The sequence below is a fragment of the Asterias rubens genome, chromosome 12, assembly GCF_902459465.1.
Source record: "Asterias rubens chromosome 12, eAstRub1.3, whole genome shotgun sequence".
Classification (NCBI taxonomy): Eukaryota; Metazoa; Echinodermata; class Asteroidea; order Forcipulatida; family Asteriidae; genus Asterias; species Asterias rubens.
The window spans coordinates 1,347,871-1,369,749 of record NC_047073.1 but is presented as its reverse complement, the minus strand read 5'-3'; the positions used below and the strand labels follow the sequence as shown (position 1 = coordinate 1,369,749).

Sequence of the window (21,879 nt, the reverse complement as noted above, 5' to 3'; positions counted from 1 at the left end):
GTCAAGCTTTTAAACACCCAGTTGAAGTGCAGATATGGTGCACATTTTGGCGTAGGCGTTTTCCAAGGAGGTGATTGTTTGTTTTGTACAATCATAATAATGTCACAAATTTACTACAATATAAATTACCTTAGAGTTCAGGTCATACTGCATAATAGTAAAAGAATGGAATGTTTACTGCGTATAGTAAAAGAATGGAATATTGACTGCATAATACCTTTCTCTCCTCCTCCCCTTTCTTTCCAAACCAATAATAGCTCCTGGACAAATCACAGATGTTATGGTTAGCAACACCACAATGGACTCCATCCAGTTCACTTGGAGTGAGCTGGACTGTGAATCACAGCATGATGTTATTACTGGTTACAATTATGAATTCAACGAGATCAATGACAGTGACAGTGATGATGATGACACAGAAGTGGACATGATTGATCTGTCTGTTGTGTTAAGAAACCTTAAATCATGCACCGACTACGAATTCAGAGTTCAGGCCAGCGGACAGAAAAAGCTTGGCATATGGAGTGAATGGGTGATCGCCACCACTAGTACGGCAGGTAAGGGAACACTTTGATAAAAACATGCATTATATTCTTCTTACTTTTGTCTGATTTCAGATTACTTATAAATAAACGGAAAAATTGTGATTAAAGACACTGGACACTATTGGTGATTGTCAAAGACCAGTCTTCTCACTTGCTGTATCTCAACATATGCATAAAATAACAAACCTGTGAAAATTTGATTTAGAGTCGACAAATTCTAAATCTGAGGTCTCGAAATCAAATTCGTCAAAAAATACTTGTTACTATGTTACTTCAGAGGGAGCCGTTTCTCACAATCTTTTGTGCTATCAACAGCTCCCCATTACTCGTTACCAAGTAAGGTTTTATGCTAGTAATTATTTTGAGTAAATACCAATATTGTCCACTGCCACGCAAATTCAAAGGATACTTGTGTGGATCATTATATTCTACTTTTAAAATAATCACATGCATTTTATAACAAACGGTTGCAAATGCTTTTCAAAAACCAACTCAACCGATCCAAGGCAAGGTGTTCCTTTAACTAAACCAAATTTTGTTAAAGTTGTTTAACACAAGGTGATTCTGTGTTTGGTGAAAGCAATTATCATGTTTTGTCAACAATTTAGTGCTTTTTACTCATGTCCCCACTTCACCACTGATCAAACAGCTGCACTGGCTCCCAGTAGAAAAACGAATAATGTTCAAATTGGCCTTTAACATGTTTAAGTGTATGTCTGGTACTTTTCCCACATACATTTCCAACTCATTAGAAATCAGGGCTACAAAGAGCAACTTACGTTCACAGAGCAACTTGTATATTCCTCGAACCACCAGAAAATCAGGAGACAGAGCATTTTCAGTTGCAGGCCCTAGGATGTGGAATTCCCTTCCAAACTCAACCAAAAGTTCTAGCTCTGTTACCATGTTCAAAAGGACTCTGAAAACATTCCTTTTCAATCAGTAAATCTCGCTTTGCTTGGCCTGGGGTTTTAGTCAAAGAGAGACCGGCTTTTTGCGGGACTTTCTTGGCTAAATGCTGCAAGCTTTGCCTAGTCGTGGTTTTGCTCTTAGTTTTTGTTTGCATTCCCTTTTTTGTTTTTTCCTGCATTCTCTGAGCGCTTTGTAACCTTAGGAAAAAGCGCTATATAAATGGTATTATTATTATTATTATTACTGCTATTGCACATATGGAACAAGACAGAGGTAATAACAACATAGTAAGGGTTTGTAATATGTGACCGGCTCTGTGAAAATAAGTCAGATGTTGACAATTTCAAGAGTTGAGTTATATGCATGGCTGGAAAGAACACCAGCCGCAGTTATTTGGTTTATGTATAAGCTTTGTGGTGTACCGCGTTTCTAAGTTACTCACAATTGAAATTAGCCAATATATCATTTGTTGTTAAAAACAAATTACAAGTAAATTGATGTTTTAAACTACCATTTTGCGCTACATAATGGCAAAAGGAAACAAATGAGACTTAAGTATGAGCACAAAATTGTTGTATTCATAGCTTCATTGACTACAAATTAGTGTTCTGAAAGTTTACAAAAAATAATAATATTTTCCACATTAAACTGTCCTTAATACATGTAATGCAGCATTGGGCGACATCTGACTCATTTTCACAGAGTGTGTCACATATGACCTGTCACATCCATGAAGAACAAAAGTAAGACTGTATTTGTAATTTTTCCGCAGCTCCTGAAAAAGTAAGAGACCTTGTGTTGAGACCCGGAGACGACCCTCCCTCTACCATCCAAGTGACTTGGAAATCATCTGGTCTTGATAGTTGTGAGATCAACACTTACCAGGTGCAGTATACAGGGGAAAGCCTGGAGGCATGCAGTCCACGCAGGGTCTTTAACTCAACATCAATCACAGTGAGGGCCCGTAACGCAACCCTGAGGAACCTCTGGCCATATTTAAACTATAGTATTACTGTACGAGGGGAAACTGCTGCGGGACTTGGAAAAAGGAATGCAGAAGTGCTGCAGACCGCCCAAGGCAGTAAGTTTTTTGAGGTTTTTTGAGGTTTTTTGTCCCTCATAATTTTGAGTAAGAGTTCAGTAGGCCCAAACAGTGATGTGGCCATCGTGTTTTCAATTAATTTAAGTCATGGTGTGTGCGATACGTGCGCATGCCATTTTTAAAATTTTGCCATACAGTTGACGTCATGAACATTGACCAATGAAAAGACATAGAAATGGTCTGAGTGAGATGCCATTTTGCCAAACACGCGCGTCTTGTGATGATCATTTTGCCAAACATGCATATCACACGATGATCATTTTGTCAAACAGGCATTGAAGGTGGCAGAGCTCATCGGTCTCTGGGATATTTTTTAATGAACCAAACCAAGAATTAAATGACAATAATTGTCTAGTCCCTTTTTGGCATATTTAGAGTTGATATTCATAGTTGCTACTTTACACAAGGAACATAGAAGATGGCTAAACTGTTGCATGATGTGAGATTATAATTTGTAATGGTCACTAATAAAAAATTAAACAAGCTTACATTTGGATTTAATATAAATGTATGGCGAGATCTACTAATAGTAATAATAATACTAAGTATTTTTATAGCACATAAAGTGTGCACTTTACAAAACAAAATAACTGAAAATTTAAGTACTAAGGTAAGAACAAAACCAAATTGAAAGCTAGATGTGCAAAAGCGACACTATCAAGCAAACAAGCTAACAGGGACTATGCAAGTAAAAGTCATAATGTGACAAAACTGCAAAAGTTCTCAGTCATTCATACAATTCACATGCTTTTTAAACATGTGTTTTAACATTTTGTTGTAACAGTTCCTTCAGCCCCTCCTGAGGCAATCACCCTTGTCAACAAAGGACCAAATCATCTCAAGTTTACTTGGCAGCCACCAATTTGCGGCCAACAGAATGGGTTGATTGTCAACTACACCTACATCCTTGTGAACTCCATCAGCAACGAGACAGTCGAAGATAACACAGTGACAACGATGGAGGTTTCCATTGATGATCTCTTGCCGTTTGTTGACTATGACTTCATGGTACGAGCTAACACCGAAAAAGGCTCTGGACCACTTGGCCGTTTGTTTGTTAAAACAGCAGAAGGGGGTATGTACAGTAACAATTATAAAAACTAAGGCTCTTTCAACTGTTTCAGTGCCTCTTTTGTAACTGTCAAATGGATTGGAAAGATATGACCCTTTGGCATAATAAAAACAAATTATTTTAGTTTCAGATTTCTTTAAGAAATTATAAGATTTGCATTTAGTTTTTGCTTTATTTATTTATTTATTTATTTAGATGTTTTTATTTAACAACACATTCAACAGCGCAAGTGCCAATAGGTGTCCTTATTTGTTCATTTTCTGTGCTAAATTTGAAGAATAGAAATTTTGTTTTTACCTATACACTGTTGCCGTGAAGTGTTTGTTTTATCATTAGCCACAACCTTAAGACATTTCTGATAAACTAGAAGTATAACTTACTCTAACATTTGGGAATGTAGTCTTGAGTTGTCTTTCAGAACATTGAAATCATTGATAACTTCATCTTGATTTCAGAACCATCACCTCCAAGAAACTTCCTTGTTGTGAATTCTGAAACAACTCGTTTGGAATTCACATGGGATGCACCGGCTCCAGTCACTGGAATTATATCAGCCTACCAGTTTATGTATTGGCGTTCCGGATTGGATGAGAGCTCAGCTGTTCCTGTAGACTACGAGGTGGAATCAGCCAATCAGGGACACCGTTACATCCTCGAGGGGCTGAAACCATACACGGAGTATAACATTAAGGTGTGTTTTGGGAGTTGGGGATTTTTTAATTGCTTACTACTGAATATTCATGTAAACATGTATGAATTTGATTCAGTGCTTTAAAGACTGTACGATCAGAGTTACCTATAAACCTTGCGGATATAACCATGTATTAAATCTCCTTTTTTCAGAGCCAACGCTCTGAAAAAAGCCGGTTTGGACTCATTGTTTCGAAAAATCATGCAATTCATAATCATAGATGTAAAACCATAATTTGTATGAGAGAGATTGGCTGGCAACAGCTGGTGTTTTTAATCTTGATGGGAAAATCATCCAAACAATGGGTAGGGTAAACCAAATGATTTTTTATCACTGATGTAATTGTTTAATCTTACAGAATTTTTATTTTTTCCAATGCAATTGTTACAACACACAAAAACTTTTGTTGTCCTCAATGCAATTGTTTCATCTTTCAGCAACTTTGTTTTCTTACAGGTTCGAGGGAAGACTGGTGCAGGATTTGGTGACTGGTCTGTGACTCTTACAAACCGGACAGCCGAAAGCAGTGAGTTAGTGATTGTTTAAACAAGGAGGCAGTGGGAAGAGGGGGGGGGGGGCTGCATACATAATCATACCAAACTAACCTACTTCAAACAGGCATGCAGCGTCAGCTGATAAGCTGATATCCCTTTTTTTTTTTTTTTCAAAAAAGTGCCATAGAAAACTGAAAAAAGGGTGTGATCGGCAATTTCCTCTTTATTAGAGAGTTGCACTTCTGTTCAAAGAGATTTTCTCAAGCAGAAAATACCAAAACCAGCATCCAATGGCATTTATAGTTGGTTACCTATAATCTTGCTTAGCAGGATCTTCTTTGCTCAGTAAACATGTTTGGCAAGCAGCTTCAATTCTGAACATTTTTTTTCCCCAAGACTTTCCCTTAAAACTCTGGTTTCTAAAAACTTATTTTTGTCTGATCATGTCTTACTGCTGTCACCCCCTACCTCCCCAAGACATAAATAAATTCTAACTCAATAACTAACATAATGCTCTGCCTATTTTTTTTTCTTAGCTCCTGAACAACCTACCAACGTTGCTGTTGTAGACAGGACTACAACCACCCTCACCATCCAATGGAACAGTCCAGACAATATCAACGGCGTCTTAAAGGGTTATAAAGTAAGCAGTCGCCTCAAGTGGCCTCTCTTTCAGTTGCCATCTTAAAATTGTTTAAGCTCAAACCAATAATGTTGACCAGCAAAAGGTTACTTTGCTAAATTTATGATGTAATGTGTACTGTTTGTGGGTGGCACTGGATACTATTGGTAGTTGCTCAAAATAATTGTTTGCATAAAAACTTGGTAACGAGCAATGAAGAGCTGTTGATAGTATGAAAACAATTGTGAGAAACTGCTCCCTTTGAAGTAATGTAGTTTTTGAGAAAGTTGTAACTTCTCACTAAAATATTTGAATTGAATTCAAGACTGAGGTCTTGAATTCAAGGTATCTAAAAGCACACAACTTGTGCAACGATCGTGTTTTTCTTCCATTATTCTTTTTGCAACCTCGACGACCAATAAAGTCCCAATTTTCACAGGTTTGCTGTTTTATGCATATGTTATGATACACCAAGTGAGAATATTGGCGATCATGCCTTTCATAGCCTAGAATGTTATCCAGATTTTACACACCGACCACTTGCTTTTTTTTATCAGGTCTTACTTTTCTTTTGCGTAGATAAAGTACAGAATTGTTGACCGACCTTTTGCGGTTTCATCCAGCGGACGTGACCCAGGGTCAGAGGTCAATATCAGTCCAGATGCATCAAGCCACTTACTATCGGACCTAGACGCAGCCACAGGGTATGAAATCAAGCTGGCTGCGAAAACAGTCGCTTATGGAATGTACTCCGCACTGACGCCAATATACACCAAAATTCCAGGTGAGACCAGTTTAAATAGCACTGCTTAACATTAAGCAAATTTTTGTGTTTACTGTAGCAGAAAAATTTGCTACGGTGCAAGCATATTTCACAGGTTAGCCGAAAAATAATTTGGTCGTATTGCGCGATTACCATGGATTTGCATTGTGGCGTCATTAATTTTCATGCAGTAGGCACCGGAAGGTTTAGCATGCCTTTCCTTGTGTTTTCAGTTATCAGTGATATGACATGGAAATCGCACAGTAAGCACCAAATCGGCCACTAAGCAGCTCTATGAAATTGGGCCCTGAGCTTAGTTCTAAAAAGCTGCCTAAGAACCAACAAGTCCTTAATAAGTTTCTGTTAAGCAAAAATGAACAGGATACCAGTCACAGATGCTACATGTGGAATAGTATTTTTGCTGGTAGCCAGAGAATGGCTCAAGGTCTACCTCAGGTGAAAATATCTTAGTCAGAAATTACTTCAGAGGGAGCCGTTCCTCACAATGTTTTAAAATCTTTATGCTTCCCATTACCGAGTAATTTTTAATGCTAATTTTGAGTAATGTGTCCAGTGCCTTTAAAGACTGTCTATTTGTGAGTAAGATTGTTTTATTTGATGACAGATATTACGAAACCCAAGATGCTGGATACGCCGTCCGTTGGGGACGACAACATAGTAACATTGCAGCTAGAGGTGATGGATTCTCCATATATTAGGTAAGGAATTTGTAAGGAATATTCCCCAAAACGCATCCCTATATCTTTTGTTCTTCTCTTTGTTCCTGCACTTGACATTTTCCCGTAGACTTTGTACTCATATTTCCTTGTGGAGCACTCCATTCTTTACAATTACACTGAGTCCTTTTGTTTTCCTTTTTTTGTTTCATTTGTCCATTTATAGGGTACCACAAGAGCACATCTGCAATTGAAGACCTCCAATTGTCCCATTTTGTCTTTATACTCAGATCTTGAGACAGTAGAAACAATAATCCTTTCACACGATGTACATCTTGTGAAATTTTACATCCATGCCACATTTTAGCAAGGGACCCTGCCTTGCTTAATTCCTCTCGTGTGAAAGGGGCTTTAATCATCCCTGGTCTGATTTTCAAAAACAGTGTTTATCAGGTGACAGTCGCCAAAGTAAAATCCGCGTCTACAATCGGGAGACGGGCAGTCGGGGACAGTACGCTTGGAAGCTACCAACAATCACAGGATGAGTACATCACTGCTGAGTTCAACAAGACTGCCCTGCCATCCACGTTCCAGGTTGGTGATAACAAGACGTACAATGGGTACTACAACGCTCCCCTGGACCCAGGGACTAACTACGACATCCAATTTTGCGGTGTTGGTAAAACCAAACAGGTAGGTAGAAGATATGCGATTTGTATCCTTGGGAAAAGGCGCTTCAGCAAATGCGCTGTATTTTTTTACCCGCGAGGGCGCTCTCACGTATATTTGTGTCACTTCCGGGTGTATATTCATTTCAACCTAAAACAGTTATTAAAGACTGGAACACATTACCACCACAGACATCATATCCATCACGGACAAGAAGACCTTTAAAGGAGCTGTTACAACTCGCCTCTAAAGCAACTTAAAACTACGGCACAACAAAAGTGACAGAACGCTGATTAAACCTGTGTATGACGTGACCCCCCAGAAGTGGTAAAAACTATTGAGAGCGCCCTCACGCGGTCAAACATAAGGCGTGTTCTTCGTTATTATTATTAAGAACTTTCATGTCAGGCCTTTCTTTTTCCAGTCCTAGTCATAAATGCTATGTATAGTTGACAGTTAAAAACAAAATCCTTCAAAACCCCATCACGACTGCCTGATTTTGAAGGCTGGAGTAACTGTACATAGATGATGTCATTCAGTAATTGTTGAGAACTTGCATAATATACACTCTGGATATCATTCCACTTCTTCTTGCGTTACTTACCAGTTACTGGTTCACTCATGAGAGAGTTTGGAAACCTCAAGAGGTAGCCATATTGTAACATGCCATTTGCGTGTTAGATCTGAATCATGTCTGGTACAATGACGTGCTTGATCACAAGTTACCACTTAAATTTGAAATCCTCAGACTATCAAGACAGTTGCTATGTCACGTGATTAGGGGTAAGCGTTTTGCTACGATACGTAAGAGATGGTGAACACCCATACACAATTCTGAATGGATGTGTATGGTACAATGCTAACAGGGTCTGCTCATCTGGAGGTTGCTATACAAAAGCTTGCCCCGGACCGTTTGACATAGAAACTGTCTCTATAGTCTGAGGAATTCAAATGTAAGCAGTAGCATGTACCAGACATTATTCAAATCTAACTCGCAAATGGCTTACATGTATTGGACATTCTGTTTCAGAAATGTTCAGATTTGCACTTTGTGTTCTCCTGGTTTTCATTGTTGGTTCATTCTTTCTTTTGAAGGATACCAATCCAAGTTGTACGGAACCATTGCCAGTTAAAAGTGAGTAGAAATTCCTTTTTCCCCCTATCCAAAATAATAGAATAATAATATTGTCTTTTTTTGACTGATCAAATATGACGTTACCGTCACTCAAATACCTGCCCTACAACATGGCGTCTGTCAAAGCGTGTGGGTGCATCAAACCGGGAACGCTGCGTGCTTTATTGATGTACGCGTTTAGACGCGCATACGGCCTACCCTACAATATGGCTGCTTTCTAGCAACCTAGGGGTTATTTGATACGGTCTATACAGCAACAATATTCTAGTCGCTTGATCAAGGTGCTTTACAATATTATACCTGTTCATCAGGCGTTCTCTCGGACCATTCCTCTTAAAGGAACACAATGCTTCGGATGGGTCGAGAAAAGTGTAACAGAGTAAGGCAAGAAAAAATTTGACAGGAAACTGACATTCTGATTATTATTATTTTATTGTCTTTTAGCTCGAGAACTTGGTACAGGAATGGAGATGATAGTTGCCGTTATTGTCAGTATTATGGTCGTCATGGCAATAGTTGTGTTATTGCTTGCTTTGGTTGTCCGAAGAAGGTACGCCAAGTCCGTTTATTGATTGCAAATGTGTTCTTTATCTTTGATGAAGTGAATTTTCCATTGCCTTGTTTGGATGGAGTTGTAGTGCGTTGTGATTCCTAGGCGCTTAGGGCTTTCTTTAAGCTTTTTTACACAACATGACACTAATCAAAATGTTTTGTTGGGGGGGGGGGGTTATTTTCTTTATGAAAATTATTTCATTGAGTTTTACTCAATTTTATGTAGTTATTATATACTCATTTAACTTTTGAAAACAAAAAAAACAATACTGTTAAGTTGAAATTTAATAACTATAGATCAGAAGGCAAGTATAAACTGCTGTTGGGGTTTGGATGGGGGTGTCAGAAATCGATTAAAATCTCAACAGAATGAGAATTTTATGAAAAATAGAACCCTTGCATGTGTTGGGTCCAAAAAAGGAACCATACCACACACAACTTTCCGCCAATGACAGGTGTTCCTCAGACTGAACAGTGGGGGCGCTGTTTGATCTAATTGTGTCATGTGCATGGGGTCTACTTGCAATGAATCACAGTCAATGTGTTTCGGAAGGAAACAAGTATTGAATACTAAAATTGGTTTTCTATCACTAATTGTGATGTTTTTTTAAACTAATTTGATTCCAGACGGCGAGCAGAAAAGACGGACAATACCAATGGCATCACTCTATCTAACCTTGGTAAGACTTGTACTTTGTTATATAAGTTGTAATACTGGGTGGAGGGAAGAAAGTGTTGTGAAATGACAAATAGTTTGTTTGCCCCCTGGGTGGAGGGAAGAAAGTGTGGTGAAATGACAAATAGTTTGTTTGCCCCCACAAGCTTTCAAGGATTTTTTAACAAGGATCTTGGAATAGTCAATACCCTTAGCTCTTTCAAGGTTCAATAAAAACCCACCTCTATCCTAAGTTACGCTAATTTGTATTATTGTTAGTTGCGATGTTATTAATATTGTTTTTTTTTGCCCATACACCGGTGTGTGTTAGCACTGTATACTCAGTATTTTCTCGAGTGGTTGCACAGGTTGTATGCCACCCAGGGAGCTGCAAACGATTAAAGGGATGTTATTGGCCCAATGACAAGGTCACTAATTAAAAGCGCATTGAGACAGTTATTGCAAAATGCGCTAAATAAGAATTATTTATTATTATTATTATTATTGTCACTATTTCAAATTTCCTGTTCGCACAAAATTAAACAGAAAAAGCAAAGCCAAGAACCAACGGTGCACCAAATCAATCGGCTGTCGTTGAGGAACTTGTCCGCAAGGAGCTCAGGCGTACGGATGGGGTCAAAGGGAAATCAACCACACCCGTGCCAAAGCCGACTAAGGTCTCGGCCCCGCCCAAGAAAGCTTGGAAGCCCCACAGGCCGGTCAGCCTTCAAGATCTTCCTGAGTTCATCAAGAAGAAGAAGGCCAAAGGGAACAAGGGCTTCTCACATGACTTTGCTGTAAGTTTGATTAGTTCATTGATGGGTTTAGGATTATCTCAAACACTAATCCCCTTTTAAGGGGATTAGGGTTTAAAAAGGCACTGGACACCTTTGGTAATTGTCAAAGACCAGTCTTCTCACTTGGTGTAACTCAACATATGCATAAAATAACAAACCTGAGAAAATTTGAGCTCAGCTGGTTGTCGAAGTTGCAAGAGATTGATGGAAGAAAAACACCCTTGTCGCACAAGTTGTGTGCTTTCAGATACTTGAATTCGCGACCTCAGCTGAGGTCTCAAATTCAATTCAAATATTTTATTCAGAAACTACTTCTTTCTCAAAAACTACATTACTTCAGAGGGAGCGGTTTCTCACAATGTTTTATACTATCAACAGCTCTCCATTGCTCGATACCAAGTAAGTTTTTATGCTAATAATTATCAAAGCCTTTCATGTGTATTTGGGTTTCCAGACCCTCCATGATTCATAGGTTCCTCCAAGAAGACTTCAGCTGTTGAAGTTTGCAGCTGAAGAATCTTTAATTGCAATTATTTTATTGTTTGTCTGTGTGTAGAGTTTACCCGATGAACAGCTGTACTCTATTGATGTGGCCCAGAAAGAAGAACAAAGATGCAAGAATCGATACGCTAATATCATTCCATGTAAGTCCAACTCATTGACTGTAGAAAACCTGCAAATATAATTAGATTAGTAATAAAAATAATGAGTTATTTTTTAAATCTTGCCTATTTTTAATGTGATTCTTGTTTATTTGTTTGTTTTTGTTTTTGTTTTTTTGTAGATGACTGCACACGAGTTGTTCTTGATGTGATAAACGATGATGAGGATACTGATTACATAAACGCCTCGTACATCGACGTAAGCAAACACCTAATGACATTAGATAAATAAAAATAAAGTCTTTAGAGCTGCAATGCGTATCAAAGCTCAAATCGAATAACTCCATGTATTGTTGATCGTCCTTTTATTTGCGGATGGGGGAGGGAGGGAGGTGTTTTTTTAATTTTTTTTTTTTTTAAGTTTTGTTGACATGCAAAATATGAAATCAAGAATAAAGAAATCATCACAATCACTATAAAACAGAGGGTTTGGGTGTTTTTGATGTTTTTAATAGTTTTGTCAAACAAATTTAACTCCTAGATGACATTTTTTGTAAACTTTTTCAAACAACTAAGCACAGCGTATCCCAAGTAAATAGTTGAAGATTTGTTCTTGCTTTGCCAGCATGAATAAATACCTTCTTTAAACATCTTTTCAAACCTGTACATTTTGAAAAAAAAAATATCAGCTGAAAAATCTGGGCAGTAAAAGTATAAAGAAAAGAGATACCCAGACATGGAAAATAAAATGGGGTCGGGGGGTTTTGAACGGTCGGGCAGGGACGATCAACGTTTTTTTTTTTTATGTGGCCTTACTAATGTCAGGCCAAGTAAACAAAACTACCTTTTGATTGTCCAGGTTTTTTCAAAAAGAGGAGGATAAGGGGTTTTTTATTTTATATATATGTTTTCTTTCAAAGGTGGCCGCCAAGCATTTTACTTCAAACTGGCCATTAATTCTTCAGTTTAAAGTCATCACTTACTTTCATCATCATCATCATATCACCATCAGTCTGCTGCATAGCAGGCGGACACAAGCTTGTCCCATTCTTTTCCCACTTACTTTATGCAGTTACAAGTTCCTCAAATATTAGTTAGTTAATGTGCAGTTCACAGAATATTTGTATTTTTTGAGCACAAAATAAATAAAAAAGGATGCGGCCTCAAAAAAGGATGAAGGGGACAATCAAGTGATATTTTGTTATTTGTATTTTTGAAATTTTAGTTTCAAGTCTATCCCTGTCGAGATCTTGTCCTGTATGTTTTTTATTTTTATTCCCATTCTTTTTTCCTCCTTTTTGAAGGTTTATTTGGGTTTTTTTCTTTGTATGGGTGTTGTTTTTGTCTGGTTTTGGGTCTGTTTTAATATTCACTGTTGCGTGTTTTTAAAAGCTTTTTTTGGTGCAGTCACCATTTGAATAATTTTAGATAATTGTTTTATTTTTATCGTTGGCAGGAGTCTCGTTTTACACATTTTTCGATGGCTGTTTTTTTTTCCTACTTTTGTATAACCTTGACAGCCCCTGTCCAAGTTATATTTCCTACCTTTCTATAACCTTGACAGCCCCTGTCCAAGTTGTATTGCGGGTGTCAATGTTTAAAGATTTAAAATAAAATTTATAACTTGTGACCTTTACTCTTATTTTGTGTTAACCTCCAGGGCTACCAGCAGGAAAATGCCTACATTGCTACTCAAGGTAAACAAAACAGTCACATTAACTTATTCTATAGTCATCTTTTTTGTATACTTCTGTCTTCCTAAACATTTGTCCCTAAACACCTAAAGACCGGTCAAAATTCACTTCTCAGTGGTCTGGCTGGCTAGTTGAGTTTTGAAAAGCATCCCTATTTTATTTGAAATATGGATTTGTGAAAAGGGAAAATGACACGGTAACTGGTCCCGTGGGCTTTTTACCTAAAAATGGTACAGGTAAACCTTGCTACACTGATGTGTGATAAGCACTGTCTATCTTGACCTGCGCCTTTACAAATGTGTTATTCATTGTTTTAGTGACAGGGTATCGATACGGCCCCTGCCCATGGTAGCGAGGCTGCATTCTAAATAAAATCAGCGTTCCGAACTCACGTTATTTTCATGTCTTGTCCTTCAGGGCCCAACAAATCCTCTAGTCCTGACTTCTGGCGGATGGTTTGGGAGCAAGAAGTCATGATCATTGTCATGCTCACAAATCTCATTGAAAATGCAAAGGTAAAAAATCATATTCATTCACCTAGAGTGTTTTTCTTCCAAATTTGTCAACAGGATTCTACCATCCTTCATGATCATCTTCGTCATGCCCTAATTTCATAGAGCTGCTTAAAGGTTCTGGGTACAGTTTGTTGGACACAAAACACAATGTCCACAGATTTTTATTAAACTTACACGGTTTGAAGATAATGATGGTAGAAAGCTTCCCTTAAAATATTACTTACTGAGGTACTGTAGTTTTAAACAATGATTCAAACCCGTCGAGGCCTGGTTCTTTATAATTTACCTCGACTTTGTCTCGGTAAATTATCAAGAACCAGGCCTCGTTGGGATTAAACCACTAATTGAAAACCTCTTCACCACACATTGATTCCCTTACTATTTTTTGTGACATTTTTTACACTCATTTCTCAAAACTACAGCACCTCCGCAATTTTATTTTAAGAATGTAAATCTGTAGACATTGTGTTTTGTGTTACAAAAATACCCAAATCCTTTGAGCACAAAAAGTAGCTAAGCACATCTAAATTATGCTTAACAAAGTAAGGTTGCAAGCCAAAAATACCATTGCAGAGGTTTCATCCTACCATTAAAAAAGATTTTGCTTTATTTTTATAGAAAAAGTGTATACAGTACTGGCCAGACGAACAAAAGAACTACGGAGACATCGTTGTGAAGCTTGTGTCGGAGAAAGTTAAGAAGGATTTTACGGAGCGGACATTTGTGATCTCAAACATTAACGTGAGTCTCTTTTCCCGTGTCATCTTTCCATGAGACCATCAACAATGTGCATGACCCGACATCACTTTTAACCGATTATGTAAAACATGTATCCAGGAGTGTGCTCATTTCTAAACTTGTTTTTTTATTTGTTCTTACTGGTTATTTAGTATTGGTTTTTGTATAATTAAGTACTTCCTCCTACTTCCTCTGTTTTTATTACACAGTGCGTATTGTGAAATGTCATTTTGTCACGCTCCGTATACGGACAGTGCAAAAATTACATTCTAAACTTTGTGTGCGTGAAAAAAACACTCTGAAATTTCACATTATGCACATTGCAAGTGAGACTGGAAGATAAATTCGTTATCATGAAATGCTCGTGAAATGCAAAAAAAATTAGCGTTTCTGCGCCCCATATCCTTGTGTGATAACTTATAATATCCGGATTTGTGCTCATTGCCTAACATATATTTTCATTTTAACACACTACAATGCACAATGAACAGCATTCACTTTGAATCCAAGCCTAACATGGAATTCAGAATTTTCATATTTCATTGTAATTTTTGTCATTATTTGTCATTTAAAATGTGTTTTTTTTTTTTTTCAAACCCTGTAGATTGACGAGGACGTTCCCCGTGAAATCAAGCAATTCCACTACACCACCTGGCCAGACATGGGTCTACCGGACTCTCCAGCACCCCTCATGAAGTTCATTCATGAAGTCAAGCAGAATGAAGACGACATCAAACCAAGCCCAATGGTTGTACATTGCAGGTACATAATAATTACTAGTTCTTATACAGCGCATTTGACAATAACTGAATCAATGTGCTTGACATGTAGAGCTATGGGCCAAATTTCATAAAGCTGTTCAGCAGAAAATACTGCTTGACAAATTTCTTTGCTAGGCCAAAATTGAACTCATGAAACTACACTGACTCCCAATCTAACAAAGGATTGACTTCAAGGTCATCATTTTCATGTTCAAGGCCTTTCAAGAACAAGCCCCTGATTACATCATGGCCATTCTGCAAGTTGGTGCTGAAAACGGAGACACCTTTGGTCAAATAGCTCCTGGTCACCACGTTTATTAATTTTGGTTTTTTACCCATACACCGATGTGTGTTATCACTGTATACTCTGTACTTTCCCAAGTTCTGTGAAAAAATATCACAGGCATGTTACTCGGGTGGGATTCGAACCCACGACCCTTGCATTTCTGCCAACTAGACTATCGAGTATGCCCGGTAGCTAGAGGCAGTTGGAATCCTATGTTTTGGCAGCTTGTTCTTGTGCCAACAAGTCACACCACTTTCGCTGATACAGCCCTCTCTGTATATGAACCCAAATAATTTTCCCAATCACATCACGGACACAACATCCTTCGACACATTCAAGTCACTTCTGAAATCCCACTTGTTTCAGGAGGCCTACCCCCATCACTGTGTTTTCATTTAATAAATGTTTGTTTTGGCCGATGTATTTTGTACGACGTATTCTTATGAACCTACAGTGCGGGTGTGGGGCGTACAGGCACTTTCATCACAGTAGACGCCATGTTGAATATGGTGGCCGAGGAAAAACAGATCAACATTATTGACTTTGTCCACCAAATGAGGAAACACAGAATGAAGATGGTTCAAACAATGGTAAGATTTTTTGTTCAACAAATGCTTGTTACCACAAACCAAATATACATATAAATAAGGGAATAAATGGGTAGTGAACAAGTGTCTTACCAACTAGCACACCAAGATTGACCAGTAGCTAGAGGCAGTTCGATTTGAATGTTTTGGCAGTAGGTACTGCAAAGATTTAATAGGTGTTAAATTGGCATCGGGGATAAAGAATATAATTTTGTTTATAGCATACACCAATGTGTTAATAGCACTGTGTACTCAGTACTTTCCCGAAGCATTACTATAGTTTTTCTGGCCGAGCGAATAAGAGCACCGAACTCGAGCTCTGGTCATTCTGTTCAGCAGAGTGTGGGTTCGAATCCGGTCGTGACACTTGTGTCCCTGAGCAAGACACTTTACTGTACTTGCTTCTCTCCACCCATGGGTAAATGGGTATCTGTGAGTGCAGAGATGGTTCATGTGATTGATTTAGCCGAGTAGCGCATTTGTTGCCCAGGAAGCTGAGATGGTTTAAGGGATGATTTAAGGCCCAGTGACCAGGGGTAATAATGTTGGAGTGCCATGAGCATCACTGCGTGACGGACCTGAGCGCGATATAAGAAGCCATTATTCTTCTTAAAAATTACAAGGTTTTTTTTCCTGTTTTAGGATCAGTACATGTTCATCTTTGAGGTTCTAGTGGAGACGTTGCTGTGTGGGGAGACCGTCATGGAAGCGGAAACATTCCCAGCTCAGTACGCAGCGCTGCACGAGCGTAACCCACTCACTGGCAACACATACGTTGAAGAGCATTTTAGAGTGAGTACCACATCAAAACTCAGAGCATTCAAGGTTCATTTTATGTTCCACAGTATCAAAAAATAAAACACATTTTCACTGAAGAGTGACCAGTTTAAAGGATACAATACAGTGAAGATATATCAAGATGAAAATAAGTATGATACTGCAGAGGGATCCATTTTAGAAGCAGAGCTTGTAGGCAATGGTCCCTAAAGACATGCATTTGCATTGAGACCCAATTAACACATTAAAGGCACTGGACATGTTTTGTAATTGTCAAAGACCAGTATTACATGCAAAGTTTCAAATCCTACTTATAGCTAATACTATGATTTTTGTAAACATTTTTGTGCAATAGTTTCTAACCAATTATGCTTAGAGTTAATTTGGTTTTGTTTCAGAAATATTGTGTCAATTCTGGACATGACCTTGACTCTTACCCTTTTGGTTGCCACCCCTTCATGGTTACTTCTAAGCAACCAAGCCACCATACCTGGCACCTTCCTTGCTAATCTGAACAAAATTTGCTTACCAGAAAAAGGCTACCAGCATACCATGTCCTAATATACTAAAAATGACACTGATTGTTCTACAAACAGAAAACTGTCAGTCACTGTTTTTAGCTTGAGTAGCTCTGTGACATTTTGCACTGGGAAACGCAGCACTCCTTTTCTACTTTTGCTTGGTGGTGTATTTGTTTTCTCCGGATTGAAACGTTTTTGCAAACTTATTGCAGGTCTTAGATACGATGTCTGTTGCTCCGAGCGATGACAACTGTCATGGTGGACGGAATGAGATGAATTTGATCAAGAATCGCTACCATGATTGCATACCACGTAAGTCACTCACAATTATTATAATCAAGAATCGCTACCATGATTGCATACCACGTAAGTCACTCACAATTATTATAATCAAGAATCGCTACCATGATTGCATACCACGTAAGTCACTCACAATTATTTTTAGTGTTATCATTATTCTGTTTTTTTATATATATATTTTTTTATATTTATTGTTAGTTATCAAAGCAGAGACAAATTACCTAAGAATTAGTTATAGATACTGGACACTATTGGTAATTGTCAAAGACCAGTCTTCTCATTTGGTGTATCTCAACATGTGCATAAAAATAACAAACCTGTGAAAATTTGAGCTCAATCGGTCATCGAAGTTGCGAGATAATAATGAAAGAAAAAACACCCTTGTCACGCGAAGTTCTGTGCTTTCAGATGCTGGATTTCGAGACCTCAAATTCTAAATCCAAGGTCTCGAAATCAAATTTGTGGAAAAGTACTTCTTTCTCAAAAACTACGTTACTTCAGAGAGAGCCGTTTCTCACAATGTTTTATACTATCAACAGCTCCCCATTACTCGGTACCAAGTAAGGTTTTATGCTAAAAATAATTTTGAGTGGGTACCAATAGTTTTCAGTGCCTTAGGTCAAATAAAAAGATACTTTTTCATTCGATGGGGATCTAGTTTATCTCTTTTGTTGGCAATATAAAATTCAGTTCTCTATCACATTATTCTGGTTTATTAAAAACTTTCAAACATGTGGCCCAAGTGTCGAATTATATCTGAATTTACAAAGAGAAAACAAAATATAAAGATTCGTAGAAACAAAGTATAAAATATATAAACAAAACACATACTTAACACTGGACACCTTTGGTAATTGTCAAAGACCAGTCTTCTCACTTGGTGTATCTCAACATATGCATAAAAAAACAAACCTGTGATAATTTGAACTCAATTGGTTGACGGTGGGTTTTTTTATGGTTTAAAGTCATTTGGTGTGTACATTTGTCATTGGTTCTATGAATAATCGTTTTTCATGTTCCCATTTCAGTTGATAAGTGTCGTCCTTACCTCATGTCACCTGGTGAAGATGACAACAGCACAAACTACATCAATGCATCATTTATCGATGTAAGTATAAGATGTAATAATGTTATAACATTAGTAATACTGTAGTGCTATCACAAACTACATCAACGCATCATTTATTGATGTAAGTATAAGATGTAATAATGTTATAACATTAGTAATACTGTAGTGCTATCACAAACTACATCAACGCATCATTTATCGATGTAAGTATAAGATGTAATAATGTTATAACATTAGTAATACTGTAGTGCTATCACAAACTACATCAACGCATCATTTATCGATGTAAGTATAAGATGTAATAATGTTATAACATTAGTAATACTGTAGTGCTATCACAAACTACATCAATGCATCATTTATCGATGTAAGTATAAGATGTAATAATGTTATAACATTAGTAATACTGTAGTGCTATCACAAACTACATCAACGCATCATTTATCGATGTAAGTATAAGATGTAATAATGTTATAACATTAGTAATACTGTAGTCTTGTCCACAAACTACATCAATGCATCATTTATCGATGTAAGTATAAGATGTAATAATGTTATAACATTAGTAATAATGTTATAACATTAGTAATAATGTAAACTTGTCACATCTATAGAAGGTATATCTACCATGCAAAGTTTAAAATCTAAGAAGTAGATTGAATATTCTTTATCGCCGAACCACAATTAATATTGCTTGGTTGTGTAATTCATATAGTACGATGATTCTTCCATGGGTTGTGCTTTTAACGATGAGCTTCTGCCGTCTCCTGATATAGGTGTACGGGGTTAATTTGACAGCTGTAGGGTTGGCCCGATCGTTACACCTTACCCTAATGCCTCTGTACTTGCTTAAGCCACTTGAAAAAGTTCACATAACCACATTATACTCGCAAAAAATTTACCCGAATTGGCCCTCAAACCCATCCATACGAGAAGTAGAATACAGTTTCCGCCATGTTGCATGTTGCTTAAAGGAACATGTTGCCTTGGATCGGTCGAGTTGGACTTTGAAAAGCGTTTGGGACGGTTTGTTATAAAATGCATATGATTAGAAAGATATTTTAAAAGTAGAATATAATGATCCACTCGAAATTGCGTGGTTTTCCTTTTACCTCGTCGACAAACACGGTCGGCCATTTATGGGAGTCAAATTTTTGACACAAATGGCCGACCGTGTTAGTTCGCAAAGTAAAAGGAAAACCACGCAATTTCGAGGCAAATGTGTGTGGATCATTGTATTCTACTTTTAAAACATCTTTCTAACCATATGCATTTTATAACAAACGGATCCAAGGCAACGTGATTCTTTAAGTGATTTTATCTTAGAGTTAGTTTCTAAACTGCTAGACCACTGGTAACGAACGGAGTCCACAGAAGAAGGAACAACAAGATTTCACAAACTTTTTTTTTTTTTTTTCCAGGGTTACAAGAAGAAGGATGGATTCCTGGCCACCCAGAGTCCTCTCCCCAACACCGTGGTTGACTTCTGGAGAATGATCTATGACTATAACGCTAGAGTTATTGTCATGTTGAATGACATCGAAGGATCGGAAGATGAGGTAAAAAGAGTCAGGATTGTTTTTTGTTTAAAGGCACTGGACACATTTGGTTATTGTCGAAGACCAGTGTTCTTACTTGGTGTGTCTCAACGTATGCATAAAATGACAAACCTGTGAAAATTTGGGCTTAAAATGTGGTGCAGGGTCGCGGGGGAAAGCTGAAAAATGGGCAATGGAAGAAGAACAAAGGCGTCGTCGGGTAGCTGATGAAAGTGAAGATGAACGAAGGGCTACAAGGTCTTTGAGATATACTGTGACTAAGTTTGGAACAAATTTATACACATAAGAAGAAGAATGTTTTGAACATGAATAAGGTACAAACAATTGAAAACAGTAACCACTGTTACCCTCACTAAGAACTGCTAAACTATTTGATTCTGCAGAAGTTGCAGCCTTACTGGCTGTTTGTGCTTAGCTACTCGCTGTGCTTAAGCAGCTCTGTGAAATTGGGCCCAGACTTCTACAGTGAGACATACATGTAATAGAGTACATGAATAAGGTTCAAACAATTAAAAACAGTTATCACTATGACCCTCATTAAGGATTACTATACTATTTGATTCTGCAGACGTTGCAACCCTACTGGCTGGACGACCCTGAGGAAACGGCAGCTCTTGGAATCTTTGAGCTTCAGCTGAGAGACTGTAAGGACTTTAACCATACCATAGCCAGGACCTTCAAACTCAAGAACACCAAAAAGATTGTGAGTATTAATATACCAACAATATGGAAAAGTTGGGGTGGTTCTGAAAAGACTCGACGTTTCGAGCAGTATGCTCTGATCGTCTTTTGGAGTCCAGTAGTCGATCAGTAGACTGATCAAAACGTCGATTTGAAACCTCCGTTTCTCTTCAGAACCACCCCAACTCATTTAGAAATAATCATTACAACGGTGTTACCGCAAACCTTTCCATATCGTATTTCCACCATGCAGAACTTCAAATCATACTTAATATCAACGATAACTAGTTCTTACGTAGCACATTTTAAAATAACTGAATCAATGCGCTTTACATTAGTGCCCTGCAGCCGATTTCACGAGATGCTAGGATTAATCCGACATGTATCTCAAATTAGGAGGAGTAAATCGCCCTAACTTAGGATGGGTTCATTGCATCCTAACGTCTATGGTTGCGGAACTTAACTTGTCACAAATCCTAAGATTAATCCAAAGTTAGGAAGAGTTTGGTGAAATCCACGGCTGGTCACTGGGCCAACGACATTCCTTTAATCTTTCTCAGCTCCCTGGGGAGTATTTTCATACACAATATCAAAGTCTTCCCTGACAGTACCCATTTACCCATGGGTGAGGCACATTGATACGGTTATTATAAAATGCGCTTTATAAGACTTAGTTATTAATATTATCATTAGAAAATATTTTCTCATCTTAGAATTGAGATGTTACATTTTATTCCTGTGCTGTGTTTTCCTTTGTGTCTAGTCGGAGAAACCTCGTACTATTCACCACTTTGAGTTCAAGAAGTGGAAGGAGGAGGAGGAATTCCCAGAGAGTATTACGCCGTTCGTCAGCTTCTTGGAACTTGTACAGCAAGGTCAACGACAGAGTGGAGGCGAGGGTCGTACTGCTGTGCACTGTCTGTGAGTAGTCTACCCTACCTCTCTACCCCTATCACCCTTCCACTTTGAGGTCCAGTTGTTACGTACCGGGGCCGAGTTTTATGGCTCAGCTTATCACCGAATTCTGTGCTTACGATCACCCTTCCCCACTTACTGTGCTAGCGCCAAATTTATGCGCTAGCGTTAAATTTCTGTGCTAACTG

General features: G+C 38.0%; 1 protein-coding gene across 1 annotated transcript in view; it reads left to right on the top strand.

Moving 5' to 3' along the window:
- LOC117297418 (receptor-type tyrosine-protein phosphatase F-like) overlaps positions 1 to 21,879 on the top strand; it is a 57,582-nt gene that overhangs the window by 29,805 nt on the left and 5,898 nt on the right. Inside the window, exons 20-45 of the mRNA XM_033780448.1 lie at positions 258 to 557; positions 2,230 to 2,538; positions 3,344 to 3,634; positions 4,087 to 4,322; positions 4,779 to 4,848; positions 5,353 to 5,459; positions 6,018 to 6,222; positions 6,827 to 6,920; positions 7,322 to 7,571; positions 8,643 to 8,682; positions 9,127 to 9,232; positions 9,862 to 9,914; positions 10,436 to 10,686; positions 11,243 to 11,330; positions 11,471 to 11,547; positions 12,949 to 12,985; positions 13,400 to 13,497; positions 14,116 to 14,238; positions 14,840 to 14,997; positions 15,737 to 15,872; positions 16,512 to 16,661; positions 17,380 to 17,479; positions 18,496 to 18,575; positions 19,958 to 20,095; positions 20,664 to 20,798; positions 21,540 to 21,697. Coding sequence (XP_033636339.1) covers positions 258 to 557; positions 2,230 to 2,538; positions 3,344 to 3,634; positions 4,087 to 4,322; positions 4,779 to 4,848; positions 5,353 to 5,459; positions 6,018 to 6,222; positions 6,827 to 6,920; positions 7,322 to 7,571; positions 8,643 to 8,682; positions 9,127 to 9,232; positions 9,862 to 9,914; positions 10,436 to 10,686; positions 11,243 to 11,330; positions 11,471 to 11,547; positions 12,949 to 12,985; positions 13,400 to 13,497; positions 14,116 to 14,238; positions 14,840 to 14,997; positions 15,737 to 15,872; positions 16,512 to 16,661; positions 17,380 to 17,479; positions 18,496 to 18,575; positions 19,958 to 20,095; positions 20,664 to 20,798; positions 21,540 to 21,697 — 3,790 coding nt within the window. The remainder of the gene's footprint in view (positions 1 to 257; positions 558 to 2,229; positions 2,539 to 3,343; positions 3,635 to 4,086; positions 4,323 to 4,778; positions 4,849 to 5,352; positions 5,460 to 6,017; positions 6,223 to 6,826; positions 6,921 to 7,321; positions 7,572 to 8,642; positions 8,683 to 9,126; positions 9,233 to 9,861; positions 9,915 to 10,435; positions 10,687 to 11,242; positions 11,331 to 11,470; positions 11,548 to 12,948; positions 12,986 to 13,399; positions 13,498 to 14,115; positions 14,239 to 14,839; positions 14,998 to 15,736; positions 15,873 to 16,511; positions 16,662 to 17,379; positions 17,480 to 18,495; positions 18,576 to 19,957; positions 20,096 to 20,663; positions 20,799 to 21,539; positions 21,698 to 21,879) is intronic.